Source organism: Mobula birostris, chromosome 20, assembly GCF_030028105.1.
Source record: "Mobula birostris isolate sMobBir1 chromosome 20, sMobBir1.hap1, whole genome shotgun sequence".
NCBI lineage: Eukaryota > Metazoa > Chordata > Chondrichthyes > Myliobatiformes > Myliobatidae > Mobula > Mobula birostris.
The window spans coordinates 45,994,219-46,014,454 of NC_092389.1; the positions used below are offsets into that span (position 1 = coordinate 45,994,219).

Consider the following 20,236-nt stretch of genomic DNA (forward strand, 5'->3'; position numbering starts at 1 on the left):
GTAGCTACCTGTATATGGTTAAACAGTTTGGTCTAGGCACTACAGGAGATAAAACATCTATTGCCTTAAGGTTTTTCCATTTCCTTTACATTCCCTGGACCCCAGCATCATACAGTCCACTCTCCAAGGTGCTCTGATGGTTTTCCAGGTTGTGCCTCAACTGGACGGGTCTTTTAATTTTACTTCCTCGTAAGGAACTTCTTGGTTGCTCTTTTTCTTGGAGCGCTTTTTGGTGTTTGTTTTTTTAAGATAGTCTGTGTGGTGCCACATGGTGCAGTTTCTTACTTCCTGGCGTCGTGTAGAACTTGCCTCACTATCTTCTCATTGATATACTGATTAAGGACCTAGTCAAAGGAACTGGTTCCAAATGTCCTAATCGTTGAGTATTGGGATTCACTATTAACGTTCAGTGAACTGCTGCGTGGAAATAACATAGAAGAGCACAGCGCAGTACAGGCCCTTCAGCCCACAACCTATCAACCTACTCCTTTCTCTGCTACATAGCCCTTTATTGGAAAAGGTTCTTAGAGGTAGGATCTCTGGGCATTTAGAGAATCATAGTCTGATCAGGGACAGTCAGCATGGCTTTGTGAAGGGCAGATCGTGTCTAACAAGCCTGATAGAGTTCTTTGAGGAGGTGACCAGGCATATAGATGAGGGTAGTGCAGTGGATGTGATCTATGTGGATTTTAGTAAGGCATTTGACAAGGTTCCACACGGTAGGCTTATTCAGAAAGTTAGAAGGCATGGGATCCAGGGAAGTTTGGCCAGGTGGATTCAGAATTGGCTTGCCTGCAGAAGGCAGAGGGTGGTGGTGGAGGGAGTACATTCAGATTGGAGGATTGTGACTAGTGGTGTCCCACAAGGATCTGTTCTGGGACCTCTACTTTTCGTGATTTTTATTAACGACCTGGATGTAGGGGTAGAAGGGTGGGTTGGCAAGTTTGCAGACGACACAAAGGTTGGTGGTGTTGTAGATAGTGTAGAGGATTGTCAAAGATTGCAGAGTGACATTGATAGGATGCAGAAGTGGGCTGAGAAGTGGCAGATGGAGTTCAACCCAGAGAAGTGTGAGGTGGTACACTTTGGAAGGACAAACTCCAAGGCAGAGTACAAAGTAAATGGCAGGATACTTGGTAGTGTGGAGGAGCAGAGGGATCTCGGGGTACATGTCCACAGATCCCTGAAAGTTGCCTCACAGGTGGATAGGGTAGTTAAGAAAGCTTACGGGGTGTTAGCTTTCATAAGTCGAGGGATAGAGTTTAAGAGTTGCGATGTAATGCTGCAGCTCTATAAAACTCTGGTTAGGCCACACTTGGAGTATTGTGTCCAGTTTTGGTCACCTCACTATAGGAAGGATGTGGAAGCATTGGAAAGGGTACAGAGGAGATTTACCAGGATGCTACCTGGTTTAGAAAGTATGCCTTATGATCAGAGATAAAGGGAGCTAGGGCTTTACTCTTTGGAGAGAAGGAGGATGAGAGGAGACATGATAGAGGTGTACAAGATAATAAGAGGAATAGATAGAGTGGATAGCCAGCACCTCTTCCCCAGGACACCACTGCTCAATACAAGAGGACATGGCTTTAAGGTAAGGGGTGGGAAGTTGAAGGGGGATATTAGAGGAAGGTTTTTTACTCAGAGAGTGGTTGGTACGTGGAATGCACTGCCTGAGTCAGTGGTGGAGGCAGATACACTAGTGAAGTTTAAGAGACTACTAGACAGGTATATGGAGGAATCTAAGGTGGGGGCTTATATGGGAGGCAGGGTTTGAGGGTCGGCACAATATTGTGGGCCGAAGGGCCTGTACTGTGCTGTACTATTCTATGTTCTATGTTCTATTTTCTATCATCCCTGTGCTTATCTAAGGGTCTCTTAAATATCCCAAATGTATCTACCTCTTCCACCAACCCTGATGGGGCATTCCACGGACCTACCAGTGTGTTTAAAAAAACACACACAAACAAACAATCTCTGACATCCCCCTATACTTTCCTCCAGTCACCTTAAAATTAAGTCCCCTTATATTAGCCATTTCTGCCTGTCCTTTCTCTCAATGCCTTTAGCATTGCTGTACACCTGCAGCAGGTCACTTCTCATCCTCCCTCACACCAGAGAGAAAAGCCCTACCTCACTCAACCTGTCCTCATTTGGCAAGCTCTCTGATCCAGGCAGCATCTCTTCTGTTTTCTATCTAAAAACTCCACATCCTTTTCAGGCAACCAGAACTGAGCACAATACACAATAAGCAGGATTTTATAGAGCTGCAACGTTACATCGCAACTCTTGAAATCAATCCTCCAACTAATAAAGGCCAACACACTATACGCCTTCTAATTCAACCCTATCGACTTGTGCAGCAACTTTGAGGGATCTACAGACATGGACCATGAGATCCCTGTTGAGGGAATCCTTAACACCACTAAGAATCTTACCATTAATCCTGTACTCAGCCTCCAAGTTCGACCTTCCAAAGTGAATCACTTCACACTTTTCTGGATTGAACTCCCATCTCCAAAATTACATTACTGGAAATCCTTGATGCCAGTGTTGGATGTATCTGTGTTTGTATTACATCCATGACTAATGGTCCAAGCCCAGCAGAAAACCCTGGAAAATGGCACCAGCAGGAACCCTACATATTCTGGGGCTCTTTGCATACACAGCAGGAACTTTTCATTAGCTAACACTGAGAGTCCAGAAACACACTTGGTGTTGCTCAGGCCAGGATTCCAAAGCCTACTTTAAAACTATTGTAATTGTCACTGTAACTGAGTCGATGTCAGCCCATTGCCTCCGCTCATTTGGAACATAGGCAGTTTCCATGTAACCACCTTTCCCTTGCCAAAATCTAGAAGGAAAGGTTTAAGGTGAGGGGAAGGATTTAAAAGTGACCTGAGAGGTGACTTCTTCACTGGGGTTGGAATGAGGTGCCAGAGGAAGTAGGTATGTTAACATTTGGATAAGTGTGTGGATTGGAATTGTTTAGAGCAAGTGCACCCATCCTAGGGTCCATGGACCCCTTGGTTAATGGGTAGGGTAATAACAGTTGGGAACTCCTGGTTCAGAAGGATGTGGGCTAAACATCGGCAAATGGAACTAGCTTGTTGTGGGCATAGATGTGTTGGATTGAAGGGCCTGGTCCCATGCTGAATCACTCTTAAAAGAAGCTGAAAGCACATTCAATGATCTTGCTGGTATGTCTGAAGTAGGAATATGCATTGTGAAATGTGCTATTTCTGCACACTGGTGCGAGCTGTTTGGTTTTTGACTCAGGGCTATTACTAATAACCTTGTAAAATGCTCTTGTTTTTTAACCCTGTTATTGCATGGAGTGGTTGTAAAGTGCAGCCACAGTAATCGGTCGAAGGGCAGCCTACCCAAGGTCCCACTACAGAGGCAGTGCATTTTGTTCAGTCCACAGGGTGGTGAGCAGGTCACTTGCATTTGTTCTGCTCATTCAAGAGTCTTCAGCCTCTACCCCCTTTGCATTGTATAGGTACTGCCGTAAGTACCGTCCTCCGCAGGTGCAACTGGTCACCTGGTCTGGGCCAGAGACCCGCTTTAATCAGCAGCTCCTTCCTTTTTGATGAGTACGTATTGAGAAACGGATGGCTGCCTTTCTGTGTTGTGAAAGGGAAAGCACTGGCCTTTGCTATGGTGCTTAAATCATGGTTTATTACAAAAAATGTAATAAATGTAAAGGTGGGAGGGAGGAGAAGATGGCGGCGCGACGCAGCGCGCGGCCATTCCGTATGAATATCGATATGTGTAACTAGGGGTGCCGTGCATCAATCCGGATTTGATGGGGACAGCCGTGAAGTGCAGAGGAACATCTGGAGTAACTTCTGAAATGCCTGCTTCGCTGCCGCTGCTACTGTGCGATCGAGAATCTCCGGAGACGAAGGCCCCAAATCCTCGGCTTTGCGTATCTCCTGTTGCCGGGGCCGGGGTCGAAACGCTCGGCAGAGGTGGTGCTCAGTGCTCGGTGTCAAATAGGTGGTCGGAGGCTCGGAGTTTTTCGGACGGACTCGGAGTCAGACTGTGGTCGGAAGCTTCCGGGATGCTGCCTCGCCAAGTTGGCGGCGCTGGGGGTTTACCATCTGCGTGAGATGATGCCCTAACTAATCAAGAACGTACCAATCTTCACTTCTGTGGCAGTGGCAAAAGGAATTCCTCCTCATCTATTTTAAAGTGATGACCTCATACGTCTGCGCCATGATTTCCTCTTATACTCAGTTTTCCAACTAGTGAAGGCAAGCATTCAATACACCTTTACCATCCTATCTACTTGCATGATCACTTTCAGGAAGTTTTGCATTTGGACCAAAGGTCCCTCTGTATATCAATGCTGTTAAGGGTCCTGGTGTTAACTACACACCTTCCCCTTATATTTGATTTTCCAAAAAGCAACACCTCACATTTGTCCAGATTAAGTTCCACCTGCCATTTCTCCACTCATAACAGGTCTATCTCCTGCTGTATCCTTTCGACAACATGCTACACTATCCACCGCTCCAATCTTTGTGTTGTCTGTAAAATAACTCACCCACCCATCTACATTTTTATCCAGAGCAACACAAAACACGGTGCTGGAGGAACTCAGCAGGTCAGAGAGCATCTGTGGAGGGGAGTACAACAGCCAACACCATCCATCGAGACTGGAAAGGAAGGGGTAGAAGCCAGAAAGTGGGGAAGGAGTACAAGCTGGCAGGCGATAGGCAAGTTCGGGTGAGTGCGTGGGGAGGAGGATGAAGTAAGGAGGGAGGTGACAGCTGGAAGAGGTGAAGGGCTGAAGGAAGGAATTGAATGGGAGAGAAGAGTGGACCACTGGAGAAAAGGAAAAGGAGGTGCACCAGAGGAAGGGAATGTATATGTAAAAAAAATTATAATCTGTCTCAGTGCTGGGAGTGAGTCTGTCAGACCAATTGGAATACATTTCTAGAATTTTCAACTTTCATTATGAAAACATTGATGAGGGCTGTGATGACCGATAAGTCCAATATAATGGAACCTGAAATGTATCCCCAAATCAGCAAGATTCCTTGGAGGCAGTTCAAATGTGGGTCCGGATGTAGAGTTCTTTTGCTTGCAACTGTAAAATGGATCTGACTCTGAAATCTTACACTGAAGGAACTGGACAGACGGCAGCACGGAACTGACTTGTTTGGCAAGGATTTGTAACCACTGCATGGAACTGTTGGAAAAGCAAAAGACAATACTGTACTGGATTTTTAGTTAAGGTCTCGATTTGGGAGAGAGGCGGGGAGTTAATGATGGACCCAATTTTCAGGTCTCTGTTCCAAATGTTCAAAGTGCTCATACTCCAGAATCAATATCTCAATATCATGTAAACATACATCTCCGGTGTGGTCAGAATCAAAGTATCATGATTTGTGTTTATAATTTACATATTTAAAAATACCATTTAAAAGATAGTTTTGTATACCTCTTGAAGCTTTTGGCACTTACTGGGTGGTGGGGTAGTTTAGGAGATTCAAAGTTCATCGCAATTCCTGTTGCCATCCTCTGCTGTCATGGAAATGAAGAGTCTCATTCCAATAGGAAGGTGGTCCATCAAGCCAGCCAGCTGGGTAATAAAAGTAAATTCCTCCATTTCCTGTCACAACAAATAAATTAACTCAATTACCAATCACCTCTGATCTGGGCCGACAATTACGTGTTGGGCGGGACCTAATTAATTAGCATGTTTATTTCGGCTTTTTTCTTAAAGATGTGCTGTGTGTCTCCCGGCTGCTGCTGCATTCTCCGCAAATCGGTATCTGTCCGCAGCCCGAGGGTTGGGGTGGTGGGACACTGGGGTGTCATCTCGTTGTCTGTTTCCATTAGAGCAGGCAGCTCATCTTCTCCAATGACTGCCCGCCTCGATATCGAAGGTCCAGGTTAGTCATCTGCTGTGGCTGATGTGGAAGGCTTGCTTGACTGCTGAGCCTCGCGCATTTTTCTATCATACAGTTCTTTGTAAGCACTCAACCCATCCTGCAAATATCCCCTAAACCGACGTACCCTTTCAAAATTAAAGTCGTACTTTATCATTACTCATTCGGTTTCGATTGTTATCCTTTCCTCTTCCAACTGCATCAGTTCTTCATCTATCAGTTCTTGGTCATGGGATCCCAAAACCTCTTCAACATCATCTTCGTCAGCTTCCACAAACCAAACTCACTTAGTCCTTACTTTGTTCTCCGCGATCAAAACGCTTAATTATGTCTAGTTTTACGGTAAGTGTAACACCCTTACAAGCTCTTTTAGGCTTTTCCGATACCATAGAACTCATCTTGCGAACGGCTGCTCACAGGCACGTGTTTAAGCAATGCTGGCGAGATTGCAGTTCCGAATCTGGGGGAGAGTGGCTGCTCGGGGTGCGCAATGATTTTTTCGTAACAGTGAAGACACCTTCTGTTAGCGAAAACAGGGAACTAATGTAGGTCTTTCGTAACAGTGAGGTTTCATAAAGCGAACGTTCGAAAAGCGGGGCATACCTGTCATAGTCTGGGCAATATATTCATTTTAATAGATTCAATCCTTGAGCTGAGACTAAAGAAAGGAATTAGGTTCCATCTTGTTATATCTTCCTTAATTTTTTTTATATATAGGCTGATAATTATATTCTGATAATTTTGCCAAATCTTTTGGCATAATGATACCCAAATATTTGAAAGAATCTGTTTGCCATGCCCAGGGATATCTACTTTTAATTTCTCTTGGTGGGCTATAGTTATATGAAAGTAATTGGGTTTTATCTATGTTGATCTTGTATCCTGATAATTGACCATATTGTTCAAAGGATTGCATCAATTTAGGTAAAGAGTATGTTGGTTGTCCTAGATAGATCAAAATGTCATCTGTGTAACAGGCCAATTTATGCTCTGTCCCTTTAATAGTAATTCCCCTGATATCTTCATTTTGTCTGATGTATTGAGCTAATGGTTCCAGCTATAATGCGAAGAGTAGCGGTGACCATGCACAACCCCATCTCGTGTCCCTTTCTAGGGTAAAACTATTTGATAAATATCCATTGATTTTAATCCTAGCAGTAGGGTTGTCATATACTGCCTGTATAGTTTTAATAATTGTGTCATGGAAACCAAAGAAAATTCCATTTAACCAAATCAAATACCTTTTCAGCGTCCACGCCTATCACTATTGCTGAGATTTTTTTTGTATATGAAATGCGAAGTGTCCTTTGTATATTGTCTTGTGTTTGGTGTTGTTGTATAAAACCTGTCTGATCCTTATGTATCAGTATGGGTAGAAACTCTTCTAATCATTTGGCCATGATGGAGGTAAATAATCTATAATCTACATTAAGAACGGATATTGGTCTAAATGACCCACATTCCATTTTATCCTTGCCTTCTTTCGGTATAGCTGAGATTATCGCTTCCTTCCAGCTGGGTGGCATTTGTGCCTTTTTGAGAGCCCAGTTCAGTGTGGGAAGTAAAACAGGGATTAACTCATTTTTAAACTCTTTATAACACTCTGCCGTATATCCATCTGATCCTGGTGACTTGCTTAATTTAAGCCTACCAATTGTAGTTTTTAGTTCAGCTTCAGTTATGTCAGCAGTCATCGTTCTATTTTGTTCTTCGGTTAAAGTCGGTAACTCTAGAGAATTCAGGAAAGTGTCAATTTGGGTTATGCTTCCCCCTGAAACTTTGGAATATAGAGTTTCGTAAAACACTTCAAAAGTTTCTTGAATTTTACTTAGCTTTTTTTTTATCATTTTTGTCCGTGGATCCCTAATTCTATGAATTGTATTTTTTACTATCTTTTTCGTCAGTTTCCACGTCAGTACTTTCATAGAGTTAGATCCACTTTCATAATGTCTCTGTTTCAGAAACATTAAATTTTTTCTGATTTCTTGAGTAGCCAAACTATTAATTTCATTCCTAATTTTTAAAATTTCCTCTAATGTATCCTGTGCCAAATTCAATTTGTGTTTTTTTTCTAGTTCCTTCAGCCTATTTTGTAATTCCTCTAATGTTTTATTCCTCATTTTTTTTCTTAAATGAAGATATTGCTATAATTTTCCCTCTTAAGACTGCCTTCAGAGTATCCCGTAGAATGGGAGGTGAAACCTCTCCATTATCATTGAATTTGAAGTAAAGACCCATTTCTTTTTTAATTTGTTCCTTAAAGTAGGGATCATTGAGTAGACTTGAATTTAGTTTCCAAATAGTATTCTTTGGTTGTAGGTCAAAATCAACAGATAAATGTATAGGTGTCTGGTCACTTACATCTATTGTCCCAGTTCCACAGGTGTTTATTTTGTCTTTGTCTTTTCCAAATGTCATGAAATAGTCTATTCTTGTATATACAGAATGGGGGGGGGGCGGGCAGAATAATGAGTGTAATCCCTTCTGTCGGGGAAAAGGTCCCTCCATATATCAATTAAACCAACATCCTCAAAAAGAGTGTTAACTCTCTTATGTAAGGATTTTGTTTCATAGGTTTTTCCATTGGAAGAGTCTAACATTGGTTGTGATTGTAAATTTCAGTCTCCCCAACATACCAAGAGACCACCTGTTTCCGTTACCATAATGTTAGGAATTTTCTGGAAGAAACTAATACCACTTCCTGGGGGTGCATATAGATTCAATAAAGTAACTGGATTTCCACCCATATTACCCCTTACCAGAATATACCTGCCCTCCTTATCTCCCATTTCGAATACTTTTTTCAAAATTTAGCTTGCTTGAGATGAGAATAGCAACGCCTCTCCTATGTCCTGATTTATATGAGGAGAAAAACAAATTAGTGAAACCCATTCTCTTTAATTTTCCATGCTCATTATCACTTAAGTGAATTTCCTGCAAATATACTAGATGGGCTTGTTCTTTTTTCATTTTGGATAGAATTTTACTGCGTTTGATCGGATTTAACAGCCCATTGACATTAAAAGAAATGAATTTTACTTTGTCCTTAGTCGTGTGTACTTATCTGTCAATATATCATTGAAATTAGCAGAATAAAACTTAATCAATCTACAAATAAGAACCAAGAAATGCGAATAATAAAAAAGGCAACGAAGGTGTGATTGCAAGGCTGAGGTCTCTAGTAGATGACCCTGGCTTGAACTGGAGGAAACATCTAGCCGTGGGGGATAGCCCCTCCTCCCTGTGAGTTGGGGCTCCCATTACAATACCCATAAAAGTAAGTGAACAAGTCTATGCCCATTACACAGAAAAGATTTCCCTGTGTGTTGCTCCCATATATATATATTCTCATTTAGGTGGGGAAAAAGGAGTGAATGAATGAAAGTTGGGTTATTTCTTTGGCAGTTTGAACGGGGCACGACTGCACGAGCGCGTGAAGGTTGGCCTGTGAGACAGCGGGAGAGTTTAAAAAGCGAGCAGATTAATGGAGCAGGCGATGGCGTAGCAGGCGACGGAGTAGTGGGAGACAGAGTAGAAAAGCTTTGGCTTGAGAGGCTTCGGCATGCAGAGGCTGAGGACGAGCTTGCTCCCAGTGAGGTAAGGCCAGGTAAGTTCCTTTAATTATTCTAATTAACTTAGGAGTAGGTAATGGAGGCAGCAATTAAGGCAGTCGAGTGCTCCGTTTGCAGTATGCGGGAAGACAGGGCGAGCACAATTGTCCCTGATGACTACACCTGTAAAAGGTGCATCCAGCTGCAGCTCCTGACAAACCGAGTTGGGGCTGGATGAACTTCGGGTCGTTCATAGTCATACTCATACTTTATTGATCCCGGGGGAAATTGGTTTTCGTTACAGTTGCACCATAAATAATAAATAGTAATAAAAACCATAAATAGTTAAATAGTAAAATGTAAATTATGCCAGTAAATAAGTCCAGGACCAGCCTATTGGCTCAGGGTGTCTGACCCTCCAAGGGAGGAGTTGTAAAGTTTGATGGCCACAGGCTGGAATGACTTCCTATGATGCTCTGTGTTGCATCTCGGTGGAATGAGTCTCTGGCTGAATGTACTCCTGTGCCCACCCAGTACATTATGTAGTGGATGGGAGACATTGTCCAAGATGGCATGCAACTTAGACAGCATCCTCTTTTAAGACACCGCCGTCAGAGAGTCCAGTTCCATCCCCACAACATCACTGGCCTTACGAATGAGTTTGTTGATTCTGTTGGAGTCTGCTACCCTCAATCTGCTGCCCCAGCACACAACAGCAAACATGATAGCACTGGCCACCACAGACTCGTAGAACATTCTCAGCAACGTCAGGCAGATATTAAAGGTCCTCAGTCTCCTCAGGAAATAGAGACGGCTCTGACCCTTCTTGTAGACAGCCTCAGTGCTCTTTGACCAGTCCAGTTTATTGTCAATTCGTATCCCCAGGTTGTAATCCTCCACCATGTCCACACTGACCCCCCGGATGGAAACAGGGGTCACCGGTACCTTAGCTCTCCTCAGGTCTACCACCAACTCCTTAGTCTTTTTCACATTAAGCTGCAGGTAATTCTGCTTACACCATGTGACAAAGTTTCCTACCGTAGCCCTGTACTCAGCCTCATCTCCCTTGCTGATGCATGAGGCGGAGGTAGAAATAGACAGGAGTTTCAGGGAGATAGTCACCCCTAAAAGTCAGGAGGCAGGTAGCTGGGTGACTGTCAGGAGAGGAAAGGGGAATAGACAGAATGAGCAGAGCACCCCTGTGGCCGTTCCCATCAATAATAAGTATACCGTTTTGGATACTGTTGGTGGGGAGGACCTACCAGGGACAAGTTGCAGTGGTTGCGTCTCTGGCACTGAGACTGGACCCTCAGCTCAGAAGGGAAGGAGGGAAAAGAGGAGAGCAGTAGTGATAGGGGATTCAATAGTTAGGGGGACAGATAGGAGGTTCTGTGGCAGAGATCAAGAATTCCGGATGGTCTGTTGCCTCCCTGGTGCCAGGATCCGCGATATCTCGGATCGAGTTCTCGGTATTCTCAGGAAGGAGGGTGAGCAGCCAGATGTCGTGGTTCGTGTAGGGACCAATGACATGGATAGGAAGAAGGAGGAGGTCCTGCAAAGAGAGTTTAGGGTGTTAGGTGCAAACTTGAAGGACGGGACCTCCAGGGTTGCAATCTCAGGATTGCTACCCGTGCCACATGCTAGTGAAGCTAGAAATAGGAAGATAATGCAGCTAAATACGTGGCTAAGGAGTTGGTGCAGGAGGGAGGGCTTCATGTTTCTGGACAATTGGGCCTTGTTCCAAGGAAGGTGGGACCTGTTCCTACAGGACGGGTTGCACCTGAACTGGAGGGGGACTAGCATCCTTGCGGGAAGGTTTGCTAGTGCTGTTCCGGGGGGTTTAAACTAGATTTTCAGTGGGAGGGGAACCAGAGTGTTAGAGCAGATAATGAGGTGGAGGAAGATAAAGGTCATGCGGGAACTGGAAGTATAGTACATGGAGTAAAGCCAGATCTAACATATAAAGAGGCTTTGAGGAAAGAGAAGCAGAATAAAGGGTGTAAAGGTAGTAAGGTATAAGGGCTAAAATGTGTGTACTTCAATGCAAGAAGCATCAGGAACAAAGGTGATGAACTGAGAGCTTGGATACATACATGGAATTATGATGTAGTGGCCATTACAGAGACTTGGCTGGCACCAGAGCAGGAATGGATTCTCAATGTTCCTGAATTTCAGTGCTTTAAAAGGGATAGAGAGGGGAGGGGAAGGGGAGGAGGGGTGGCATTAGTGGTTGGGGATACTCTTACAGCTACAGAAAGGGTGGGTAATGTAGCAGGATCCTCTTTTGAGTCAGTATGGGTAGAAGTCAGGAACAGGAAGGGAGCAGTTACTCTATTGGGAGTATTCTATAGGCCCCCTGGTAGCAGCAGAGATACGGAGGAACAGATTGGGAGGCAGATTTTGGAAAGGTGCAAAAATAACAGGGTTGTTATCATGGATGACTTTAACTTCCCTAATACAGAATGGCACCTGATTAGTTCCAATGGTTTAGATGGGGCAGAGTTTGTTAAGTATGTCCAGGATGGATTCTTGTCACAATATGTTGACAGGCCGACCAGGGGGAATGCCATACTAGATTTAGTATTAGGTAACAAACCGGCTCAGGTCACAGATCCCTCAGTGGGTGAGTATCTGGAGGACAGTGACCATCACTCCCTGGCCTTTAACATTATCATGGAGAAGGATAGAACCAGAGAGGACAAGAAAATTTTTAATTGAAGAAGGGCAAATTATGAGGCTATAAGGCTAGAACTTGCGGGTGTGAATTGGGATGATGTTTCTGCAGGGAAATGTACTATGGACATGTGGTTGATGTTTAGAGATCTCTTGCGGGATGTTAGGGATAAATTTGTCCCGATGAGGAAGATAAAGACTGGTAGGGTGAAGGAACCATGGGTGACAAGTGAGGTAGAAAATCTAGTCAGGTGGAAGAAGGCAGCATTAGTGAGGTTTAGGAAGCAAGGATCAGATGGGTCGATTGAGGAATATAGGGTAGCAAAAAAGGAGCTTTAAAAGGGGCTGAGGAGAGCAATAAGGGGGCATCAGAAGGCCTTGGCGAGTAGGGTAAAGGAAAACCCCAAGGCACTCTTCAGTTATGTGAAGAACAAAATGATGACAGGAGTGAAGGTAGGACCGATTAGAGATAAAGGTGGGAAGATGTGCTTGGAGGCTGTGGAAGTGAGCGAGGTCCTCAATGAATACTTCTCTTCGCTATTCACCAATGAGAGGGAACTTGATGAAGGTGAGGACAATATGAGTGAGGTTGATGTTCTGGAGCATGTTGATATTAAGGGAGTGGAGGTGTTGGAATTGTTAAAATACATTAGGACGGATAAGCCCCCGGGGCCTGACGGAATATTCCCCAGGCTGCTCCACGAGGCGAGGGAAGAGATTGCTGAGTCTCTGGCGAGGATCTTTATGTCCTCGTTGTCCACGGGAATGGTACCGGAGGATTGGAGGGAGGCGAATGTTGTCCCCTTGTTCAAAAAAGGTAGTAGGGATAGCCTGGGTAATTATAGACCAGTGAGCCTTACGTCTGTGCTGGGAAAGCTGTTGGAAAAGATTCTTAGAGGTAGGATCTCTGGGCATTTAGAGAATCATAGTCTGATCAGGGACAGTCAGCATGGCTTTGTGAAGGGCAGATCGTGTCTAACAAGCCTGATAAGAGTTCTTTGAGGAGGTGACCAGGCATATAGATGAGGGTAGTGCAGTGGGTGTGATCTACATGGATTTTAGTAAGGCATTTGACAACGTTCCACATGGTAGGCTTATTGAGAAAGTCAGGAGGCATGGGATCCAGGGAAGTTTGGCCAGGTGGATTCAGAATTGGCTTGCCTGCAGAAGGCAGAGGGTCGTGGTGGAGGGAGTACACTCGGATTGGAGGGTTGTGACTAGTGGTGTCCCACAAGGATCTGTTCTGGGACCTCTGTCTTTCGTGATTTTTATTAACGACCTGGATGTAGGGGTAGAAGGGTGGGTTGGCAAGTTTGCAATCGACACAAAGGTTGGTGGTGTTGTGGATAGTGTAGAAGACTGTTGAAGACTGCAGTGAGACATTGATAGGATGCAGAAGTGGGCTGAGAAGTGGCAGATGGAGCTCAACCCGGAGAAGTGTGAGGTGGTATACTTTGGAAGGACAAACTCCAAGGCAGAGTACAAAGTAAATGGCAGGATACTTGGTAGTGTGGAGCAGCAGAGGGATCTCGGGGTACATGCCTCACAGGTGGACAGGGTAGTTAAGAAAGCTTATGGGGTGCTAGCTTTCATAAGTCGAGGGATGGAGTTTAAGAGTCGCGATGTAATGATGCAGCTCTATAAAACTCTGGTTAGGCCATACCCGGAGTATTGTGTCCAGTTCTGGTCGCCTCACTGTAGGGAGGATGTGGAAGCATTGGAAAGGGTACGGAGGAGATTTACCAGAAGGCTGCCTGGTTTAGCGAGTATGCATTATGATCAGAGATTAAGGGAGCTAGGGCTTTACTCTTTGGAGAGAAGGAGGATGAGAGGAGACATGATAGAGGTATACAAGATATTAAGAGGAATAGATAGAGTGGACAGCCAGCGCCTCTTCTCCAGGGCACCACTGCTCAGTACAAGAGGACATGGCTTTAATGTAAGGGGTGGGAAGTTGAAGGGGGATATTAGAGGAAGGTTTTTTATTCAGAGAGTGGTTGGTGCGTGGAATGCAGTGCCTGAGTCAGTGGTGGAGGCAGATACACTGGTGAAATTTAAGAGACTACTAGACAGGTATATAGAGGAATTTAAGGTGGGGGGGTTATATGGGAGGTAGGGTTTAAGGGTCAGCACAACATTGTGGGCCGAAGGGCCTGTACTGTACTGCACTATTCTAGTGAATAGAACATAGAACACTATGTAATTTAAAAAATTGAGTGATATAAAATCCACATTATAATAAGTATTTCTTGAAAGAGTTATAGCACCGTCTATTTTTGCTTCTGTATCTTATCAACACTTTTAAAGTTAGTCAAACCTTATGGCTGTTCTGGAGGGGGTGAGGGCTGTCTTCAGAAAACTCACAGTCTCTTCCTGCTATTCTTCTCTCGCCCTCCTCCCGTCCCCTGCTTTCTTGGTTCTCTTACTGTTTCCCAAGCAGATCGGGATAACTGCTCAGCCAGGCTTTCCCTCGGTTTGACTACACTGACAGGCAGCCCTCTGTTCCTCATGTCTGTAGTCGCCTCTTCCACTGTCTGATACAGTTGCATACCATCTTCATAAAAGAGCCGCAGTTCAGCAGGGTACGGAGTTTGGAATCTAATCTTTCCTTGCTTTAATATTCGCTTTACTGCAGAGTATTCTTTATGTTTCTGCAGGACCGCCGGAGGGTGATCTTGATCGAAATATATTAATTTCCCATTCAAAAACACCCTCTTCTTACCCTAGGCCCTTCGTAGGATCTCCGCCTTGGTATTGTATCGAAGGAATCCAATTACTATTGAGCGTGGCTTATCTTCTCTGTCTTCAGTAGGCCTCTGGACGAGCGCACGATGGGCCCTCTCAATTTCAAGTTCCATAGTGGAGGTATTCTTTCCTTCAAACTCCATCATAGACAAACCCTCCGCTCCTTCGTGAACGTTATTTATCCTACGCACTGAGGAAGGAAACGTTCCTGAACACATACAACAAACTCTATCCCATCCAGTCCTTTACAGTATGGAAGTCTCAGTCAATATGTGGAAACTTAAAATTTAGAACTATCACAACCTTAAGTTTCCTGCATAGTCTGCGATCTGTACAAATTTGCTCCTCTTAGTACCTCAGCCTGTTGAGTGGTTCATAATATAATCCCATTAACATGGTTGTAGCTTTCTTATTCCTCAGTTCTACGCATAAAGCCTCACCAGAGGATCAGTCTGTCCTGGCATGTTTCCCTATTAGTGCCTCCCCTCCCTCTTTAATCCCTCTTGCTCTATCACATCTAAAGCAATGGAAACCCAGAACATAGAGCTGCCCCTCCTGCAACTGAGTATCTCTAATGGCTACAATGTCATAATTCCAGGTGTCGATCCATGTCTGGAGCTCATCTGCCTTTCCTATAAAATTCCTTACATTGAAATATATGCAGCTCAGAACGTTAGTCTCAGTCCACTCAAACTTTGATGCCAGACCTTGTATGCAGGCTTAACGAAATCTTTCTCCACAACTACTCCACTATCTGTTCTGGCACTCTGGTCCCATCACGTTGAAGGTCCAGTTTATATGTTGGTAGTTGGTAAACAGTTTGTCTCCAGAGATGGAGACAGAAAGATTGAGAAAAAGGGGAGAGAGGTGTCAGAATGGATCAAGTGAATTTCAGGTCAGGGTGGAAGTTGCAGGCAAAGTTGCAAGCTCAGTTGAAATTGACAAGCTCAGCATTGGCGAATAAAGCAGCACAATGCAGTTGTCAGTGTAGCACAGAAAGAGTTGGGAAAATTACCATGGAAGGCTGGAAGATGGACTGTTCTATGTAGGCAACAAAAAGGCAGGTACAGTTGGGGCCCATGGCTATTCCTTGAGTTTACAGTAAGTGGGAAGAACCAAAGGAGAAATTGTTGAGGGTGAGGACCATTTCTGCCAGATGGAGGAGAACTGGTCAGGTCTGTTGTCGAGAAAGAAGCAGAGAACTTTAAGGCCTTTTTGATGGGGAATAGGAGTGTATTGGAACTGGACATCCATGGTGAAAACAAGGCAATCAGGGTCAGGGAATTGAAAGTTGTCAAGAAGATTGAGGGCATGTGGAGTGCTATGGATGTAGGTGGGAAAGGACTGAACCTGCTCTGGCCAGTGATCTGCAGAAAGGAGGAATGACAAATTACGGGCTGGAATGAAAGATCTTTAAGAAAAAAAAAATCTGTCATCTTGAGTTGTTCATACCAGCCAAGATATATATCCATATAACCATATAACAATTACAGCATGGAAACAGGCCATCTCGACCCTTCTAGTCCATGCCGAACTCTTACTCTCACCTAGTCCCACTGACCTGCACTCGGTCCATCACCCTCCATTCCTTTCCTGTCCATATATCTATCCAATTTAACTTTAAACGACAACATCGAACCTGCCTCAACCACTTCTGCTGGAAGCCCATTCCACACAGCTACCACTCTCTGAGTAAAGAAGTTCCCCCTCATGTTACCCCTAAACTTTTGCCCTTTAGCTCTCAACTCATGTCCTCTTGTTTGAATCTCCCCCATTCTCAATGGAAAAAGCTTATCCACGTCAACTCTATCAATCCCCCTCATAATTTTAAATACCTCTATCAAGTCCCCCCTCAACCTTCTATGCTCCAAAGAACTAAGACCTAACTTGTTCAACCTTTCTCTGTAACTTAGGAGATGAAACCCAGGCAACATCCCAGTAAATCTCCTCTGCACACTCTCAATTTTGTTGACATCCTTCCTATAATTCGGTGACCAGAACTGTACACAATACTCCAATTTTGGCCTCACCAATGCCTTGTACAATTTCAACATTACATCCCAACTCCTATACTCAATGCCCTGATTTATAAAGGCCAGCAGACCAAAAGCTTTCTTCACCATTCTCTCCACATGAGATTCCACCTTCAGGGAACCATGCACTATTATTCCCAGATCACTCTGTTCTACTGCATTCCTCAATGCCCTACCATTTACCATGTATGTCCTATTGTGATTAGTCCTACCAAAATGTAGCACCTCACACTTATCAGCATTAAACTTCATCTGCAATCTTTCAGCCCACTCTTCTAACTGGCCTAAATCTCTCTGCAAGCTTTGAAAACCTAATTCAGTATCCACAACTCCACCTATCTTAGCATCATCTGCATACTTACTCATCCAATTTACCACCCCATCATCCAGATCATTAACATATATGACAAACAACATTGGACCCAGTACAGATCCCTGAGGCATACCGCTACACACCGATCTCCAATCTGACACACGGTTATCCACCACATCTCTCTGGCGTCTCCCATCCAGCCACTGCTGAATCCATTTTACTACTTCCATATTAATACCTAATGATTGAACCTTCCTAACTAACCTTCCTTGAATATATTCAATCTAATCCCATTTCTCACCATGTTTTAAAAGTATATTTATAAAATAAATAATTTTTATTAATTCCATGGGGAGGACTACAGAGGACGCTGAGATTGAATTCCGGTGCCCCAGGGGGTAATGGCATTGTGCTAATAGCTACCCTAACACGACACCTAGTCGACATACCTCTAAATTCCTGACATCCATATACCTGTCCACATCGTTCTTAGATGTATCTAATGTGTTTGCCTCATCCACTGACTCTGGTAACTGGCTCTACAAGAGATTCTGCAAAATCATATTCACACACACAAAATGCCGCAGGACCTCACAGGTCAGGCAGTATCAATGGAGAGGAGTAAACAGCCGATGTTTCAGGTGGAGACCTTTCATCAGGACTGGAAAGGAAGGGGAAAGAAACTGGAATAAATGAGCAGATGGGTGGAAAAGGTAAAGGGCTGAAGAAGAAGGAATCTGATAGGAGAGGAGAGTGGACCATGGAAGAAAGGGAAGGAGGAGGGGACCCAGAGGGAGGTGAGGAGAGTAGAATGGGTGAGAGGGGAACCAGAATGGGGAATGGAAAAATAGTGCAGGGGTGAGTAAAAAGCTTAATAAGAACCTGAGGGGAAACTTTTTTGTTATACAACAGGTAGTAGATATAATAACACACACGATGCTGCATGAACTCAGCAGGTCAGCAATATCTACAGAGAGGAATAAACAGTCAGTGTTTCAGGCCAAGACCCTTCATCAGCATTGAAATGGAAGGAAAAAGAAGCCAGAATAATAAGGTGGGTGGAGGAGAAGGAGGACAGGCTGGCTGACCAGATGAAGCCAGGTGAGGGGTAAGGTAGGTGGGTGGATGAAGTGAGAAGCTGGGAAGTGAATTCCTCCTTCCTCTAACTACAGGGAATTTGGCCTCATCACGTAGGACATCAATAGAGTAGCTCCTTAGCAGCGAGCCAGCTAGTTTAAATAACGTTAGCTATGCTAATGAACAAATGACACCTGTTAAACTCACCACACCATGTCTTTTACAGTCATTTAACCCACCATGGGCAACAGAAAAGTCATTGTTGCAAACAGTGCAGCGAGCAACACTGTCATTATTTTTGACCCCTATGATTCGCTCTCAGTCTCTCTCTCTCTCTCTCTCTCCCCCCATCTCCGTCTCCACCCCTCTCCCCCTCTCTTCCCCCTCTTCCCCTCTCCCCTCTCTCTCCCCCTCCCTCCCCATCTCTCTCTCTCTCTCTCTCTCTCTCTCTCTCCCCCTCTCTCTCCCTCCCTCCCTCTCTCTCCCTCTCCCTTTCCCTCCCCCTCTCCCTCTCCCTCTACCTCTACCCCACCCCCTCCCCCTCTTACTCACTGGCTCTCAAAAAAATCATTTCGGGAATATTGTATATAATTTGCAGGCGTCAAGGAGCCACTATCAATATGCGGGAGTAGGGGCCCCACTAAGGTCCAGCAAAAATTGCAGTAGCCCCACCATAGCACCACCAAGAAATTAACTGCAGCTGCTTTGCTTTCTCTGTATAGTTTTGAACACAGCTTGTTTTTCCAGCTGATCTAGTGAAACAGCGCCCCCAATTACCATAGCACCCACGCAGCAATAAAGTTAAAAACTCTCTCAGATCCACTCTACACTTCTGCTTATTCGTTCATTATCAATGTCTTGCCGTTGCTGACCTCAGATCAGTTAAGCTGATCTAAGATCACTCAAGGTGGTGATGTCACTCACTCTCACGCGAGAGATTGATAGTATACATCCAGGCGCAGATCCGTGGTCTCGCGAGACTAACGGATGCCACACGCGCACATTGTGCTTTTACAAGCTAGCGTCGGCCTGGCACGTGCATTATTTTGGCCGGCGTGAAAAATAGATCGATTTTTAGTCAGAAAACGACCTCATCCAGAGGAATCAGCCTGAGCATGTCTTAATTGAAAGTGACATGCAGGAAGAAGTAAGTGGGGATGAGGACGACAGCAGTTCATCGAAGGAGTGTGAGGGTGAAGTAGAGGAACAAGAAATGGAGCGAGATTCGGAAGAGAACGTGGATGAAGCTGCTGTTAGTGCGAGTAGGAATACTGTTAGCAACGTTAGCCAGCAGCCTGAGGAAGGACCCCATCGGCCAGCATTGTAAAAGTACCCTTCCCAACAGTTTGGCAATCAGCAAAGGAGTTTTATTCGTGGCTGGTTTGACCTGTACTCCTGGCTGGAATATTCAGTCACAAAAGATGCTACACTCTGCTTCGCATGCAGGCATTTCCTGTGTGGAGGACATGGGTTCCATTCTGAGTCTACCTTCACTGTCACCGGTTACCGTAACTGGCGGAAAGCTACAACAGCTTTCAAAACCCACCGCGTAGGTGCAGCTCATAAGTTTGCGATGGAGGCACGAGCCGAATTCAGATTGAGAAAACAAGACAGTTCAAGATTGGGAAATATGCTTGATAAAGGACATGCAAAGATTGTCCAAGAAAATCGTGAGCATATGAGAGCAGTAGTTGAGTCTCTACACTATACTGCGTGCCAAGGCATTGCCCAGCGGGGACACCGGGAGAATGATGGATCTGGCAATAGGGGAAACTTTGTTGAGTTGCTCAGTGTAATTGGGAAGTTTGATAAGACTATAGCTAAAAAAAAAAAGAGGCCAATCCTGGAAATGCAAATAAAACCCACCACGATATCCAAAATGATATTATGGTTATTATGGCAGATATGGTCAGACTTCAAATAAGTGCAGAAATCAAGGAGGCT

General features: G+C 44.5%; 1 protein-coding gene across 1 annotated transcript in view; it reads left to right on the forward strand.

Annotated features, from left to right (window-relative positions):
- The first annotated feature begins 19,533 nt into the window (after positions 1-19,533).
- LOC140184960 (F-box/LRR-repeat protein 6-like) overlaps positions 19,534-20,236 on the forward strand; it is a 66,413-nt gene continuing 65,710 nt past the window's right edge. The window contains exon 1 of the mRNA XM_072238202.1: positions 19,534-19,621. Within this exon, the coding sequence (XP_072094303.1) occupies positions 19,534-19,621 (88 nt within the window). The remainder of the gene's footprint in view (positions 19,622-20,236) is intronic.